This window comes from Ochotona princeps, chromosome 6 (genome assembly GCF_030435755.1).
Source record: "Ochotona princeps isolate mOchPri1 chromosome 6, mOchPri1.hap1, whole genome shotgun sequence".
Classification (NCBI taxonomy): Eukaryota; Metazoa; Chordata; class Mammalia; order Lagomorpha; family Ochotonidae; genus Ochotona; species Ochotona princeps.
In genome coordinates this window covers 45054449-45072052 of record NC_080837.1, presented here as the reverse complement: position 1 = coordinate 45072052, position 17604 = coordinate 45054449, and the positions used below count along the sequence as shown (strand labels likewise).

Sequence of the window (17604 nt, the reverse complement as noted above, 5' to 3'; positions counted from 1 at the left end):
TAAAATTCTTTGGAATGGAATGTAATAGGCCCAAGAGTTTGTACAAATTGTTTAAATTAGCCTCTGTTTGCTCGTGCTAGTACATTAACCCAGAAAATAATTTGGTTTTTGAAGGTCAATGTAAAAACAGAATGGAAAGCATCAATGGTCCTTGGAGCAGTGGGTAAAGGAGGCCATTGCGTCATTTCAGCGCGGTTTAAGGTAGAGCGGGAAGGCAGCGTCCTTGGACTCGTTAGCCAATCGGCTTCCGAGGCCCCTTCCTGAAGGCCCCTTCCTGCCGCGCTACTTTCTTTCCTCCGGTGTGGTGGGCTGGTGAGTACGCACTTGGCTTTCTCACTTCACCCTGACCTGTCTTCCCTGTGAACCCGGGGGCCCAGGCTGCAGGCCTTGCTTTTCCAGCCAGCACTGCAATGTGTGTGAGTACCAGGCAGTCTCCGCTCGGTGCCGTGGAGGCTGTGGGGAAGCAAGACCTGCTGAGCCTGGCTGGTGTCCACGTGGGCCCCTGCAGGACTGACTTGGCCTGCCCTTCCGGAGACCTGGTGACCCGAGAACAATGGATGGCCCGTTCTGTGCAGAGCGTGTGTTCCTGGAAAAACCCGGCGTCAGTTTGCTTGGAGGGAAAGGCAGTTGTGACCATCTCAGTGTTGTTTTGGTTTCTGTCTCCGAGTGAGGCTGACCTTGGGAGACTGAATCCAGGCCAGTGCGTTTTAATTTCACTGTGGAGTATCCTCAGGGACCCAGGTTCTTAGAGGGTTCGTGGGAACTGCATTGGATGTTGCGTTTCCCCTAGTTTTGCACAAACCATTCTGTGCAGGAAAGACTGGAGATTTTAGTGAGCCTTAAAAGGGATTTCTAATTTTAATGCTGTAACTGTGGTGATTGCGCCTTTAAAAAGCTGAAGATGTACTGAAAAAGAACAGGGAATCGCTGCTTTGCTCAAGCCTTGTCTCAAATTCCAGCGCCACACTTCATGGCCTTGGGAAAGGCAGCAAGCTTTCCAGTGTTCAGCTGCTAAAAAACTGCACTGATCAACACATGATGAATGTTCCGTACCTTCTAGAAGTGGGCTGTATTTATTTGCAATAAATATTTTGGATGTCTGTTTTTTTTTTTTAAGTTTTGCCTAGTGGCCTCAAGTATAATCTCAGTGAATATCTGTCTTTCTCTTTTATTGATTTGATGGTCATCCTTACAGACAGAAAGTGTAGAAAAATTTCAGTTAATTGAGTATATTAGTAGGCCTCCCGTAATTGCAATTCCTAAGCGTTATGTTTTTTTTTTTGATAACAGCATTCACATGGCTCAGCATTCAAACAGGCTCTACAGAAGCATGCTTTTGCTTTTTAGAAGTAAAGTTGGGGCGCTGGTGTTGTAGTGGGTAAAGCTGCCAGCAATGCTGGCTCCCCACATGGGCACTGGTTCTTTGTACTTCGAATCCAGCTGCATGCTAATGGCCTGGGAAAAGCAGTGGGAAATGGCCCAAGTATTAGGGCGCCTGTCACCCACATGAGAGATTTGGACGACACTCCTGGCTCATAGTTTGTGGCTGATTCTGCCTTAGGACTTGGGCAGGCAGTTCTGGCTCAAACCGCACTTCCCCAGCCTACGCAATCCTTGCCGCCTGAGGGGGAGGGCAGTTTTGCATAACCACTCCCCTTTCAAGCCCCTTAAAACTCCCCACCCAGGAGGGACTTGTTCCCCTGAGCTCCCACGTGCTTGCTGGCTCTCCTGCCGACTCTCCTGGCTCCCAAGGCATGGACTCCGAGGACGGAAGGTAACAGACCATACCACTTTCTTAAGCTGTGCCTGTGCTTAAAATGCTTCTTAGGTAACAGGCAAGAACCTAACAAATAAATATTAGGTCTTAGCTTAAATACGGAGAGTGAACAAGTGAATGGAAGATCTCTTCTGTGATTCTTTCAAGTATGTATTAGAATACATATCTCATAAATTTAGAGTACATTAGGGTGAGTGAAAGAAGGGAAAGCATGTATTTTTTTTAAAGCATGTATTTTTTTTTTAAAGATTTATTTACTTTTATTACAAAGTCAGATATACAGAGAGGAAGATCTTCTGTCCCCAAGTGAGCCGCAATGGCCGGTGCTGCGCCTATCCGAAGCCGGGAACCAGGAACCTCTTCTGGGTCTCCAAAGCATTGGGCCGTCCTCGACTGTTTTCTCAGGCCACAAGCAGGGAGCTGGATGGGAAGTGGAGCTGCCAGGATTAGAACCGGCGCCCATATGGGATCCCGGGGCGTTCAAGGCGAGGACCTTAGCTGCTAGGCCATGCCGCCGAGCCCAAAGCATGTATTTTTTTTAAGAATGTTTTTTAAGATAGATTTTTATTGCAAATGAAGGAGGGGGAGGAGAGACACAGAGGAGAATCTTTCTGTCTGTTGATTCACTCCCCAGGTGTTCGCTGAGCCAAATCGAAGCCAGGAGCTTCTTCCTGGTCTCCCATCTGGGTGCAGGGTCCCAAGGCTTTGGGCTGTCCGCAACTGCTTTCCCAGGCCACAAGCAGGAAGCTGGATGGGAAGTGGAGCCACCGGGATTAGAACCGGCACCCATATGGGATCCTGGCACGTTCAAGGCAAGGACCTTAACCATTATGCTATCACATCGGGCCCCATCTGCCAGTTTATTCCCCAAATGGCCCAACAAAGAGGGGGGCAGGTCTGAAGCCAGGAGCCTGAACCTTCTGGGTCTCCCATTTGGGTGCAGGGATCCAAGCACTTGAGCCATCCTCTTTTCATTAGCATGGTGAATTGGACATGGAGCACCAATATGGGATGCTGGCACCACAGGTAGAGGCTTAATATATGCTTAATAGTTTATGCTACCATGCCAGCTCCTCAGCTGAAGTGGGCTTGGGTGAAGGAATGGGCTGAGTTAGGCTGTGCTGCATGGATAGCCCAAGTTTCTGACCTTCCTGCATTTACTTCTTGCATGTTTTTTTTTACTGGGTTTTTCCTGTCCTGAGAGGTGAAGACAGTCTTGGCTAAAACACCTGTCAGTGGTGGGAATTGAAAGTCGGACTCTGTTCTGAGAATAATATCCTGCAGAATTAATTCTGGATGCTGCAGTCCAGCTCCAGCCAAATTCGAAACTCGAAGGGTGCCTGGAGTAGGCGTAGAAAAGAAGTGGACCCCTACGATTTCATGGTCATAATGGACAATTCAAGAAAGCTGTCCTCTTTATACAGAAACCCTCAGAAGCTCTGGGACAGACTTTTTGACGCTGTGGTCAAGTGGGTGTATCCAAGAATAATTCTGCCATTTGTTTCACCTAAAAACCCAATAGAAGTTCCTACTACAATTCTTATTCTACAACTCAATCTTGTATCACAAAGAACCTAAAGATAAAGGAAAGAATGAAACCCGAAACAGATCCCTTCATTAGCAGTAAGGTCAATGCAGACAGCCAAGACAGCAAGAATAGTAAAAGGTCTTTTGGCAAGCTGTTGTTATTGACATTAACCTCCAAGCTCATATTGATAGTAAAAACCCAACTCCAGCAGCAAAAAAAAAAAAAAAAAAAAAAAAAAAAAGCCTGAATGGATTACAGAATTCTTCCGCAGGGTGGTCCGTTGTCCATGCAAAGGAAGGTGGAGCTGCATTCAGGTGCCTGTAGAGACATCCGCTGGGCCCTGCCATGCAGTGGGAAATTCCTTGTGGCCCTGCCTGCAATGGAACAATACTCTTCACACCTTCGTGACCCCCACATCCACTACACGGACCCCAGCATCTAGAGGAAAACTATGCCACATGATCATGTTAGAATTTTTTTATGCAAGGTTCTGTATTATTTTCCTTTTGTTTCAGGTTCAAGATGAAATTGACTGAGGAGGAAAGTGGAGGTTGTCAGCACCTTACGCACCTGCCCAGATGTTACCCCGTGAAAGCCTTCAGAGCATCCCCAGACTCGCTGCATCACTTGGGCTTGGATGCAGATGTTGTCAAGAGGAAGGGCTAGTGGGAAATGGACCACAAGACAGGTATGTGAATTTTGACCAAGATAGGATCTTAGGATCTTTGCATTACTCCTGTGTGCCTTTTCTGTTTAAAAAGATTTGAGGGTTTTTTTTTTTTTTTTGGAGTTGTTATTTCCCATATTGCTAGGCACAGAATAGATTGGGATGGAAGTAGGTAAAATGGGCTGATCATCAGTCTTAAGGTGAAAGCATCTGACTTAGTATAAAAATTTGTAGATTATGGGCCTGGCACAGGAGCCTAGTGGCTAAAGTTCTTGCCTTGTGCGTGCTGGGATCCCATATGGGCCCTGATTTGTTTCCTGGCTGCCCTGAGGACTAACCCAGAGCTGTGGGAGACCTGGTAGAGGCTCCTGGCTCCTGGCTTCAGATCGGTTCGGATCAGCTCAGCCTTGGCCGTTGTGGCCATTTGGGGAGTGAATCAGCAGATGGAAGATCTTCCCTCTCTGTATATCTGACTTTCCAATAAAAATAAATAAAATTTATTTTAAAAATTAATACATTTATAAAAATTTACAAATAAAAATTATAAAAAATAAGTAAAACATTTCTTTAAAAAAATTTGTAGTTTGTCTATTCCTGCCGGAATTACCTCTCCCTTCACGTACAGCGTAGCTTTCAGCTGTGGACTTCAGTGCTTTGCAGTTCCTAGGGCCTACAGTGAGCAAAATGAGCGGAGAATTTACAAAATACTTGGTATGAAATGACTGCAGTGTGAGGGTGATGCCAGCAGAAGTATGACTGGAATCCTGCCAGCAGCATCACACGTTGAGCGGCCTCATGTATTTACCATCAGAATTTCTGTGCTCAGCTTTGTGTGTTTGCATTCTAGGTTCTGTGAGATAGGTAGAAAAGTAGTTATCCTGTTACAATCATTCTCCTGTGACAAGTACTTGAGTCTAGGGGTTTTGAGGTAGACATTGACAAAACTGTACAAGCTACTGACACTGTCTTGCTTCTTGTCCATGGTAATAGACATACGGGATAGACGTTATGTCCGGGTTAAACTTCCATGCCGCTGATCTGAAAACATTTTTCAGGTTGAAGTGTTATTCCACTGCGGGCAAGGAAGGAGTTCAAGAATTAGATTGTATTTGAGGTCCTTAAGACATCTCAGCTTTGCCTGCTGTTACTCAGTTCAGTAGCGTTGCTGATGGGCGTAAGATCTAGTGCTGCAAAGAACCTGTGCTTGAATACGTCGGAGTGATGTGTACAGTTTTGCTTTCTTTGCCCCTTGCATGAGGACATCAGGGGTGAATTTTGACGTGGTCCCTGTTATAGCAGTGTGTATGTGACAATTCAGTTTCATTATTCCATAGTTTTTCTATCAACCAGCCCTACTAGTCTGACTTACTGGGCATGTGACTTTAAGGCACACTTAAGACTCACTTGTTTTTCTCATGAAGTCTTGGTCAGTGATCATCTTTCCCTTAATCTTGATCTCTGCTACTTGTTTGCTTATTATCACTACAGTACCACTTTGTGTACAGGAGTCTTTCTGATGTCTGGAATTAGAGATTTTTTTTTTATCTCCACACTGCTGTATGAAAAGGTGCATAATAGTAATATTTTTAGCTTAAGTTTATGATCATTATGTAATAAATTATAGATGATACCTAGAGAAAGAATAGGAAATGAAGCTTGCCTGTAGTGGTGACTGCATACTTCATGTGTTTCATCTAAGAGTTCAGATTCTATGCAAGCGGGTAAGAGGAAATTAAAGGCTCCTACACTGCCATCTTGTGGTGGGTTTGGGTTCCAAATGAAGCTTACAATTTCCTCGCGTCAAGGGCAGTTTTTTTTTCCAATTTATTGTCACTAGAAAAATGGAAAATTGCCAAGATTATAGATTAAATACAACTGGCATTGACTGAGATGAACTGGAAATACACTTTGTAAAAACATAATTATTTTATATTGCCTTTTCATTTGTCTGAATCATGGGGATTTTTGGATTTTTTGTAAGCGTTTAAACTTTTAAAGCCCTTTAGAAGGTGATTGGATTTAGTGTGCTTTTTTTTTTTTTTTTTTTTTTGGATCCAGATCTTAGGTTTATACAAAGTTGACCGTGATAGTTTAGTGATTTTATTCTCCAGATTAAAAAAAAAAATTATTACTGCATGAGGATTTGGGTAGAGAATCGGTAGTTCCTTGTTTCTTGTGACTTAATTTGAGCATGCCTGCTGAGTTGTCATCATCCTAACCATTGTGTATTTACTCCCCAGAGATGTTAACTAGGTGGTTCATTGATCCTACACTTCACTTTGATTCCTAGATAGCAGCTGGATTTATCTGAAACCAGAGGTAAGTGTAACAAAATCTTCATTTTCACCTTGCAAGATTTAAGTGGCTGAACGTTGCTAGTTGAAAAGGTCAGAGCTAAGGGGGATGGGAGGCATCGGTGGTTTGCCCTTCACCAGTCATGCAGTTTGCCATGATGAGATGCATGTTCAGTCCGTGTTTCAGCTGATGACCCTGATTAAACACATGCTCTGAGCAGACTAAAGGCAGGGGCAAACACTTGGAGTTCTTCCTGGGAGTCTTAAATTTTAGATGCCAACATTTTGTTGTGCTTCATCTCTTTGAGATGACATTTCGTCTCTTTGAGATAGAATGAGAGTGAAGAATTCTCCATCTAAAAATTCAAGAACTATAGGAAAAGTACAGCCAACCAATCTATTCACATCTACGCAACCAGTGAGGCTATTTTAAACTAATCACTACATTTGTGTGTGTCTGTGTGTGTGTGTGTGATTAGAATTGCAGAAATGGTTAAAACAGTTATAGAATGTTATAATGCAACAGTAAATGAATAATATTCATGATACATTAACTTAAAAAGATTTTGTTTGTGAGCCCAGTGCGATGGCCTAGTGGCTAAATCCTCACCTTGCATGTGATGGAATTTCATATGTATGCCGGTTCGTGTCTGGCTGTTCTGCTTCCCATCCAGCTCCCTGCTTGTGGCCTGGGAAAGCAGTTGAGGACGGCCCAAAGCTGTGGGAGACCTGGAAGAAGCTCCTGGCTCCTGGCGTCAATTCAGTTCGGCTCCGGCTGTTGCAACTGCTTGGGAAGTGAACCAGCGGATGGAGGAAGATGCATTTACATGTTTGAAAGAGTGACAGAGGGAGAAGACAGATCTTGCAGCTGCTCGTTCACTCCTCAAATGTCCATAAGGATTTAGTGTGTAGGACAAGCTGAACCAGGAAACCAGGATTCTGGAGCTGTTTGCAGATCTCCAGAGTGGGTGTGTGGGTACCTAAGTACTTGGGCCAGCCTCTGATGCTTTCCCAGGAGTGTTAGCTGGGAGGTGAATTGGAAGCAGAGTAGCCAGGGACTTGAACTTAAAATTTGATAATGGAATGCTGGCATTCCCAAGTGGTAGCTTAACCAGCTGTGCCTGTGACATTATTTCCTGCCTCCCTGGAAAACTTTTTATATGCTTATGTTTGCTTGAGAAACACACATGCATAATCAAATGATAGTGGTAATTTTTAGAATTTGCTTATATTTTTGTTAACATTTTTGCTTAAAATTTTATTATTTATTTGAAAGGCTGATTTAACAGGAGAGAAACAGAGAGCAGGGGAGAGGGAGCTGGTTCAAGACCTAAATGGCTGCAAAAGCCAGGAGCTTTTTCCAGGTCTGTAGGAGTTCAAGTATCTGGACCATCCTCCGCTGCTTCCCTAGGCATGCTAGCAGGGACTTGGATCACAAGTGGAGCAGCCAGGACATGAACTGGCAACCATACATGGTGTGCTGGTGTCACAGGATGCCATCCTTGACACAGGTGTCACCATGCCACAGCACCACACCACCAGCTGCAAACTGTATTTTCTGATTTTGCTCCTTTATGTGCTGTTTTTAGAAACCATTTGACACAACTTGGACAGCCTTGTACTCATTGCCTGTGCCTGCATTTTCAGCAGGGAATGAAGTGGATAGATGGGAGAGTAAAAAATACAAGTAAAGCAAATAATGCAAAGTAATGTCAGCACTTGAAATGCTTTTTAAAAAGCTTTTGGTTATCTTTTGTAGAAGTGAAATTTCAAGAGACCAGAATCACCTATGAGTCTTGCCTTACCAATCTGGACCTCTTCCCTCCTGCAAAGCTTGGATTTACGATCAATGATGAGTGCACTTTGTTTCATGGTAAGCTTCTGCTGGGACTGAGAAGCCTTTTGAAGATGTTGAGGTAATGGTAGTAAAAGATATTCTAGACAAGATCTCAACTGGGTCTAACCTACGTACTGCTTAATCAGTTCTATACCTATTTAGAAGATGATGGCAACGGTACTCAAAGTTTAGTTACTTTATGATTAAATCTGATAAATGGGGCTTAGCATGTTGTAATACACATGGCAGATGCTGAATACATAATTAGGTGTTTTATCTGATTGTATTTACTTTAGACTTTGTACTACCTGGCAGTTTCTGGCATTTATAATTCTGGCATTTATAATTTATAGCTGGTGTCTTTCCCAGTTGACCTACCCCTCGTTACTTTAATCTCTGGCATCCCTGAATCTAATTTAGGTATCGAGTTATGGTAGCAGGGCTATCGTGTGTATCTTTATGTCATTATCTTGGTTTGGGTACTATTTTATTTGTCATTTGTTTAGCTGGGTCAGTTCATCCTACTGCTTTTGTTCTTTGGTATTTTTGTGTGTATGTGTTTCTTAGTAGGATTGGGGACAGCTCTGATGGCCGTTCCTCTCGCTGCTAGAAGCCTTGGGCAGTGGGATTTTGGTCCATCACACAGCAGTGCTGGCTTGTCTTCACTCGGGGCACCATGGGATGGGTTGGCTGTCCGTTAGTGCCTTCTGATTTTTGCGGAGTCAAACAATTACACTTAAGTAGCGATTCTAGATTAAGAGATGTAATAATGATTTTTTTAAAAATTGCAAGCCATGGGGATACATGTTACAGAGAACACTTTCTGGTACTACAAAAGAGTTGTGGGTGGTTCTGGGGGTTGCTGAAACATACTCTGAAGTTATTCATGTTTAAATGTTAATGTTTCTTCAGTTTTCTATAGGGGCTTACACATATTTCAGAGCAGTTTTAAGACATATGTTTGTTTACAATGTGAAGGTAGAAGATTCTTCAAATGAAAGATGGAAGCTAACGTCTTACCAGAAACGGCTTTATAGAATGAACTTGGAAAAATGTAAGAGGCAACCAAAAAGAGTAAATTTTATTATCTTCTACCTTGATCTTAACCTTGATGTAAAGTGTATATACCGATCATTAAACTATCTGACTACCCTTACATTTGTCTGATTATGATGCTGGATCCTTTTAAAGGCAAGGCAGAATGTGAGGACTAGATATGCACAAAAGCTTCCCGGTAGGGCAGGCATTGTGGGACAGCAGGTCAAGCCAACGCCTGACACTGGCATCCCTTTTCAGGGTGCCAGCTGGAGTCCCAGCTGCTCTGCCTCTGGTCCAGCTTCCTGCTGATGTGCCTGGGAGGCAGCAATCACTTGTAATTACTGGTTCGTCGCCCTGGCTTGGCCTGTACCTGCTTGTTGTGATTATCTGGGGAGCGAGTCAGTGAACGGAAGATCTCTATTTAAAATAAAGGAATGAACATTTCAAAAGCACAAGGTACTGGTATCTAATACTCTCAGAGTGGGAGAGGCTTGCAAAGGCAGAGTGGGGAACTCAGTCCAGGTCTCCTACATGGGAGGCAAGCACCCAGCTCCAACCATCCGGGGAACTCAGTCCAGGTCTCCTACATGGGAGGCAAGCACCCAGCTCCAACCATCCCTGCTGCCTCCCATGGTGCATGATAACAGGAGGAGTCTGGATTTGGCAGGGGAGCCAAAACTTGAACCCTGGCAGTCTGATACTGGGTGTGGGTGTCCCACGCAGTGTTTTGTGCTGACCCAGAAGCACCCTGGCAGCTTCATTTTTAACTTACAACAGGTCTTAATAGATTACACAGTTATAGAAGCGAAGAAAAGCAAAGTGTGCCAGATGTAGTGTGATACAGTGTCTGCAATTCCCAGGGCCTCGCTAGGTGGATGCAAAGGAAAGACTAGCACGTGATGCTCAGTGCTGTCCATTGTAAGCATCTCAGCATTTTTGACCCCGTGCCTCCCTCCCGCCCTGTGCCTTGGGGGTCAGAACTCCCTGGCTCCCCTACGACAAGTACCTTCTAGCACCCAAAGTATGCTGCTTTGTCTCCCCTTTGAGTGCAGAAGACTAGCGCCTTAAAAGATGCACGGAAAGAAAGGGTACTGTGCCTTTTGAGGGCTTTGCGGGCACCTGCCGGCCTCTGAGCAGGCACACCCATGGCGGCTGAGACGACCCCGCCCCTACTACCCGTCAGGCTGCTGGGCCACTCGGCACATGCGCTCTGGGTGGTCAGTGTTGACGCATGCGCGACTCACGGGCGTCGTGGAGGCAACGGCGTTTTCCCGCGCTTTTTTGCTCTTCAGGTTAAGTATTCTATTTTTGTGTATTTGTTCCTTTTGTTCTCTGTCTGGAACGGAGGACGGGCCAGAAATTCTAGCATGTGATAGTCTGTGGGTTTAAGTCTCTAGAACTTTTCCTCAACCAGGCAGCTTGACTCCTCAGTCCTGTGGAAAATTTGGAACTGGTTATAGCTTTGCCCGACAGGAGCCTCAGATTTAAAAATTTTCAGCTTTTATGCCTTTCCGGTGCCCTTTTTTATTTATGCTGCCCGGTAGGGCCTGCCTGTGGAGGCTGACATTGGGGATGAAGGTGTCGGTGTCGGCATCCCCTAGGATCCAGGCGGCGACCCTGACACTGTTAAACGCCAATATTTTTTCTTGGTATATAATTGATGATTTCTTTTTGGTTTGTTTAGAACATTGTTACCTATTTGTTCAGTAGAGCTCTGGGAAAGTTGAACCCTTTTTGAAAAGCTTATGCTGCTTTTAGGTGATATTTTCACAATTGTTTTAGGTGGAGTCAGCATTGGAGTAAGACAAAGTAATAAATGAACATCCAAGTTTTTGTGCATATTTTTAGGTGTCACGATAGGTTTACTTGGGTAAACTCGGCTTCCATTAAATGTTAGTAGCTTGCTGCTGTTTTTCAATGGGGGCAAAATGGGTTAAGATTCAGAACAGTATATATGAAAACAAGTTTTAAAATGCAGCTTAACATCTTGGCATGAAAAAAAAAGGTTGAAGTCCATAATGTGGAGTTTTAGGTTTAAGCGTGGGATATGACACTAAAACAGTTAACAAAAAATGAATGGGTGATACATTGGGCATTTGTTTATTTTTACAGATTTTTTTTCATTGGAAAGGCAGAGTTACAGAGAGGAAAGACAAAAGATCTTCCATTTGCTAGTTACTTCCCAGAAGTCACAACAGCCGGGCTGAGCTCATCAAGGCCCTCTGGGTCCTCCCGGCAAGGCTGCAGGGTTTCAAGGACTTGGGCCATAAACCGCTGCCAAGTGGGAAATGGAGCAGCTGGGACACAAACTGGTATCCCTATGGGATCCCAGGGCTTGGAGGTATAGGATTAGCCAGAACCATGACACCAACCCCAGATGTTATTACAGAATGAAAAAAGCATTTTTTAAAATTTGTGAAATGTTAATGTTCCTAAACATTTTTTCCAAGGACATTATTATTTCTGGCCTTAATAAGATTAGGAACCGGGCCTGGTGTGGTAGCTTCGAGACTAAATCCTTGCCTTGTGTGCGCCAGCAATCCTATATGGGTGCTGGTTCTAATCCTGGCTGCTCCACTTCCCATTCAGCTCCCTGCTTGTGGCCTGGGAAAGCAGTAAATAGCCCAAAGCCTTGGGACCCTGCACCCGTGTGGGAGACTTGGAGCTGGCTCCTGGCTCCTGGCTTGGAAGATCTTTCTGTATCTGCTTCTCTCTGTTTATCTGCCTTTCTGATAAAAATTATAAGTCTTAAAAGAAGAATAACAAGTCATAAGTTTGTGTCGTAGGAAAAAATAAACAAATCTTCAAAAAAGGTTTGGAACCAACTATGTCTTTAATGTTTTCCTTAATTTTTTCATGAGCTTTGCATAGAGAGGATGCACAATTAGTATTTTTGAGAAATTGAAATCAGTATAATGGATTGATCATAATAACTGCACTTACCATAGCAAAACAAAAGCATGCAGGTTTTATTTGTTATTTTTCATTGCACTTTGACCCATTCATTTACCTCTTTGTAGGACTCTTCAGAACTTGGAGAAATCACTATCCTACTATGTCTTTGTGTGAAGATATGTTGCTGTGTAATTATCGCAAGTGTCGCATTAAACTCTCAGGTTATGCATGGGTCACGGCCTGTTCTCACATCTTCTGTGACCAGCATGGCAGTGGAGAATTTAGTCGCTCACCAGCTATCTGTCCTGCCTGTAACAGTACCCTTTCTGGGAAGCTAGATATTGTCCGCACGGAGCTCAGTCCCTCAGAGGAATACAAAGCTATGGTGCTGGCAGGACTGCGACCGGAGATTGTGTTGGACATTAGTTCCCGCGCACTGGCGTTCTGGACATACCAGGTTAGCACTTACTATTACATTAACAACTTATTGTCTACTAAGATTGAACTCCTGAAAGTGGATAAATATCTTTTTTTTTTTTTTTAATTAGTTAGAAAGAATTACAGATACGGGAACAGAGAAATGTCCCATCCATTCATTCACTCCCCAAATGGCCTGACGGCTGGAGCTGGGCCAGTTAGAAGGCAAAAGTCAGGAGTTTGTAACTGTCCGGTCTTCCACATAGGTGCCTGGCCTGTGTACAAAGGGCCATCTCTCACTGCCGTTGCACGTGCACCCGCAGGGAGCTGGGTCACAAGTAGAGAAGCTGAAACTTCACTTGGCACTGTGCTGTGGAATGCAGGCATTGCAAGTGGTAGTTTGACCCCCTGTGCCACAAGCCTGCCCTGGTAATATACTCTTGAAGCAACATCACCTTTGGTGTGTCTAGTCCTACGTCTTCCCCATACCTAAGAGGAGGTGCACACAGTGTATGTGACAAGAAGGTGATATTGTATATCCTGACTTCTGCTTAATTTGGTTCTAAATGTTAAACTGATATTACCCTTATCTAAGCATCTTTAATTTCCTTTTGTGTTTGCATAGTGTGTTGTATATAACTTTGTACTCATTATTCTAAAAATCTTCTTGGCAGGTACATCAGGAGCGTCTCTATCAGGAATACAATTTCAGCAAGGCTGAGGGCCATCTGAAACAGATGGAGAAGATATATACCCAACAAATACAGAGCAAGGATGTAGAACTGACCTCTATGAAAGGGGAGGTCACCTCCATGAAGAAAGTGCTGGAAGAATACAAGAAGAAGTTCAGTGATATCTCAGAGAAACTGATGGAGCGCAATCGCCAGTATCAGAAGCTCCAAGGCCTCTATGATAGCCTCAGATTACGAAATATCACTATTGCTAACCAAGAAAGCAATCTGGAACCATCCATGATTGCACAGCCTGGCATTTTTGGCTTCCCATTAGGTAAGACGGGGCATGTGAGATCTCATCTAGTTCTTATTTTTATTGTTCTTATTTTTATTTGAAAGGAAAGAAACAGAAAGAGAGGGTGAGCCAGCTAGCCTAGGAGGAAGACAGATATGCAAATTTTCTAAATACTCCCCAGATGCAGCTAACCTAGGAGGAGGACAGATACGCAGATTTTCCATATACTCCCCAAGTGCTGCAGTAGTCTGGTTTGGGCCAAGCTGAAGCCAGGTGGCAGGAACTGCATCCTGGTCTCTCACATGAGTGATGGTGGCCCAGACAATTGAGCCCTCTTCTGCTGCCTTCCCAGGAGTGTTATCAGGAAGCTGGCTTTGGAGCAGAGCAGCCTTGAACTGGCACTTCAGTAAGGGACATTGGCAAGTGGCAGCTTAACATAACAAAATAGTAATAGTCCCTGCTTGAAATTTTTTTCTCCATGGATTTTTTTGAAGTATTCTTGTGTGTTTGTGCATATAAATGTAAATATATATAATAGATGATTCCTCTAGAGTAATCTACAAAATAATAAAATTATTGTTTTAAAGATGTGTATTTTTATTTGAAGTAGTCAGTTTCAGAAAGAGAAAGAGCTCTTCTATATATTTGGTTCATTGCCCGATGGCTGCAATGGCTGGGGTGGGTCAAGCTGAGGCCAGGAGTCACAAGCTTCTTCCAAATCTCCTGCATGGATATGGGGGTCCCTTTCCTGCTTTTTCCCAGGCACATTAGCAACTGGGACTCAAACCAGTGCTCTTATGGTGTGTTAGTATTGTGGACAGTGGCTTAACTCACTGTACCACAACTCTAGTCCTCTGTGTTTAATTTAAAGATATATTTATTTTTACTAGGAAATCATATTTACAGAAAGGAGAGACAGAGGGAAAGATCTTCCATCTGCTGGTTCACACCTTAAGCAGCTGCATCAGTTGGAGCTGAACTGATCAGAAGCCAGGAGCTTCTTCTTTGTTTCCCTTATGGGTGCAGGGTCTCAAGGCTTTGAGCATCCTTCACTATCTCCTAGACCAAAAGCAGGGAGCTAGATGGGAAGTGTAACAACCGGGATACAAACCGGTGCCCATATGGGATCCCTGGTGAATGCAAGGCGAGGATTTTTGCCAGTGGACTGCAGTGCCAGGTTCTGTGTGTTTTACATTTTGGCTCTAATGAAAATGTATTTCTTTTCTGAGCTTTATTTTGGTGGTGAGATAATGACTCATTGAAAATGGCAGGAGAAAGTATAATATATGTTGTGGTCAGGTGAAGGAGTGGGAGATACTCATGATGTTTTTGTTATGCAGTAGTAGTATACTTTGTACATTGTATGGCAGTTGAGGTCTTTCAGAGTATATATTGAATAACTTTTTCTTTTTGATGATTTATGAGGAAGTAGTTGCTAAAATTCTCATTTTTTTCCCCCTAGGGAATAACTCCAAATTTCCTGTGGACAATACGCCAGGTCGAAATCAGGGTGGTGGTGATGGAGATTTTCACTTCAGACCATTCTTTGTGGGTTCTCCCACAGCACCTGAACCCAGCAACAGCTTTTTTAATTTCAACTCTCCAAACCATGAGCTAGAGCAGCAGCAGATCTCCAGTAGGGCCTTCAAAGTGAAAAGAATTTAGTTCACTTCATAGAATGTCTCCCTATTCACTTTCAGTGGTTTTGGCCAGTAAATTGACCTTATTCTAGACAGGGAGTCGGCAATCTTCCTGCGCTATTAAGTCTTTGAAGTTGTCTTTCCATTTTCAATGTGTGAGAAACTCTACCTGTGGTAAATGCTTTAGAGTCCGTTTGCTTTATTTCCTTGTGAACTATTGTGTTTTCACTATTGAAGACAAGACATTATTGTTATTTTTTTTCACTGTTAACTGAATTGTGGCTTTATATGAATATAGGTATTAGTGTTCTACTTATCACTTTGGATCCTATTTATGCTTTACAATTGTGAATATGTAATAGTGTTCATTTATATCAATATTGTGGTATTTATCAATATATTCATTTGAAAATTTTGTTCTCAGAAAATGGTGGATTACATATTGATTTATATATATGTATATTTATGTGCTTTCAGTAATTTGTTTGCACTCATGCACTTATGTCAGTGAATGAGAGTATAATTTGACGCATTTATGTTCAGTCCCTATTTGCATTTGAAATAATTCACATTGATAATGCTAATTTGTAAGGTTGATTTTTTTTTACAATTATTTTTATTCATTTATTTGCAGTTATTTTTAAATAAAATTGTTTATGTCAGCTGTTGTTTGGATTTACTTTTTTAGGTATATACTTTTGTTATAGAAAACTTAACCAATATATTTTTGGTTTTAAGATAATGTTACCAAAAGCTTTATTCCTTGTTTTTCTCCATTATCTTTCATCCGTTGATTCACTCCCCAGGGACCGCAACAGCCAGAGCTGAGCCAATCCAATGCCAGGAGCCCGGAACTGCTTCTGAGTCTCCCATGTGGGTGCAGGGTACCAAAGGGTTGGACCATCCTAAGTTGCTTTCCCAGGCCACAGGCAGGGGCCTGTTTTTTTGTTAGGGTCACAGAATCGGCTTCAAATACAAATAAGCTATAATTAAAACTAAGAAAGTGGGGCTGGCATTGTGGTGCATAGGGTTGAGCTGGGACACCAGCTTCCTTATGAGCACTGTTCGAATCCTGGCTATTCCACTTCAGTTCTGCTCCCTGCAAATGTGCTGAAACATGCCTGGGGAGGTATCAGAGAATGGCCAAGTATTGGGCCGGTATAACCATGTAGGAAACCCAGATGGAGTTCTGGTTTTGGGTTGACCCAGCCCTTTCCATTTGGCCATTTGGGGAGTGAACTAACAGGTAGAAGATCTTTCTGTCTCCTTATCTCTGTATAACTGCTTTTCCAATAAAAATAAATTAATTTTAAGAAAAATCCAACTAACAAAGAAACACTAAGAATTATAGACACTAGGGCCTGGCATGGTGGCCTAGCGGCTAAAGTCTACCTTGAACATGCCAGGATCCCATATGGGCATCGATTCTAATCCCAGCGGCACCACTTCCCATCCAGCTCCCTGCTTGTGGCCTGGAAAAGCAGTAGAGGAAGGCTCAAAGCCATGGGACACTGCACCATGTGGGAGACCTGGCTCCTGGCTTTGGATCGGCTCAGCACCGGTTGTTGTCACTTGGGGAGTGAATCGTTGGACAGAAGATCTTCCTCTGTTCTCTCTGTATATCTGATTTTGCAATAAGTAAATTAAGCTTTTTTCCATTTTAAAATTTTATTTTTGACAATCTTTACATAGTTAATTAGGGTAAAAAGATTCAAGGGCTACAGTTAAGTGGGTAACATTATTATTTCCACATTGTTTCCTTCATGTATCTGAGGTAAAGGGGGTATTAAGGGAGAAGCCCCACCCAGTCTCCCACCCACCCCAGGTCCCTGATGTGGAGCATGCTCTGAGGGTCTTGCTGAAGTGGTTTTGATAGTTCACCAGTTATGAATTGCTGCCAGTCTTGCCATTCCAAGCATGATGAGGTCATTGAACAATCCACTGACTGACAGAGGCTCCGTTTGCCCAGTTTTTCACTGGCAACATATAGCTGAGGTGGTTGATTGACTTGTTCTGTCCTCTATCTTCATGCTTAAGGTTGAGTCTGGCAGTTCAATTGGGGAGATCCCAAAAGAAAGAAAAAAAATTTTTTTTTTTTAAATTATAGACACTCCACAAGATGTTCAAGGCAAGGGAGATAGCAGGATTGTGACAGTGGCTTTCCCAGGACAAGGCTTAACCATAGCATTCCAGACATGCTGACCTCTGCAGCTTCCACAAAGACGGGGAACTCGACAGTATAAATTGTAATGAGGGACTGTGTGTGTACTCTGCCTTTTTTAAAAACAAAAGGGGGAAAGATTTATCTGATAAGCAACTGGGAAGTACCTTTTGTGCTCTTGTGCCTACTCTTGGGCAGTAGTTAGTATGGGGCGGCACAGTGGTGCAGCAAGCGAATCCTCTGCCTGTGCCCTCAGCTTCCCATGTGGGCGCTGGTGTTTGTCCTGTCTGTTCCACTGCCCATCCAGCTGCCTGTCTGTGGCCTGGGAAAGCAGTGGAGGATGGACCAAAGTCCTTGGGATCCTGCACCTGCATGGAAGAC

The 17604-nt window shown here is 43.3% G+C and overlaps 1 protein-coding gene and 2 non-coding genes across 5 annotated transcripts; all 3 read left to right on the top strand.

Annotated features, from left to right (window-relative positions):
* The first annotated feature begins 3610 nt into the window (after positions 1-3610).
* CCNB1IP1 (cyclin B1 interacting protein 1) lies at positions 3611-15715 on the top strand. 3 transcript variants are annotated; one of them, XM_058665357.1, is made up of 6 exons: positions 3611-3993; positions 6213-6291; positions 8026-8139; positions 12162-12493; positions 13128-13461; positions 14885-15715. In XM_058665357.1, exons 4-6 carry the CDS (start codon positions 12197-12199, stop codon positions 15085-15087), a joined length of 834 nt encoding a protein of 277 aa, XP_058521340.1. In that variant the 5' UTR covers positions 3611-3993; positions 6213-6291; positions 8026-8139; positions 12162-12196; the 3' UTR covers positions 15088-15715. The 3 variants fall into 3 exon arrangements, with proteins under 3 accessions (XP_058521340.1, XP_004584691.1, XP_058521339.1); XM_004584634.3 differs by lacking the exons at positions 3611-3993; positions 6213-6291; positions 8026-8139 and adding an exon at positions 9085-9157; XM_058665356.1 differs by lacking the exons at positions 3611-3993; positions 6213-6291; positions 8026-8139 and adding an exon at positions 10365-10433.
* LOC118759375 (small nucleolar RNA SNORD126) lies at positions 6414-6490 on the top strand. The gene has a single exon (XR_004996165.2). It is a non-coding gene; the product is annotated as a small nucleolar RNA SNORD126 (small nucleolar RNA).
* Positions 8689-8835, top strand: LOC118759369 (small nucleolar RNA SNORA79). Its single transcript, XR_004996161.2, has one exon. It is a non-coding gene; the product is annotated as a small nucleolar RNA SNORA79 (small nucleolar RNA).
* Positions 15716-17604: the final 1889 nt, after the last annotated feature.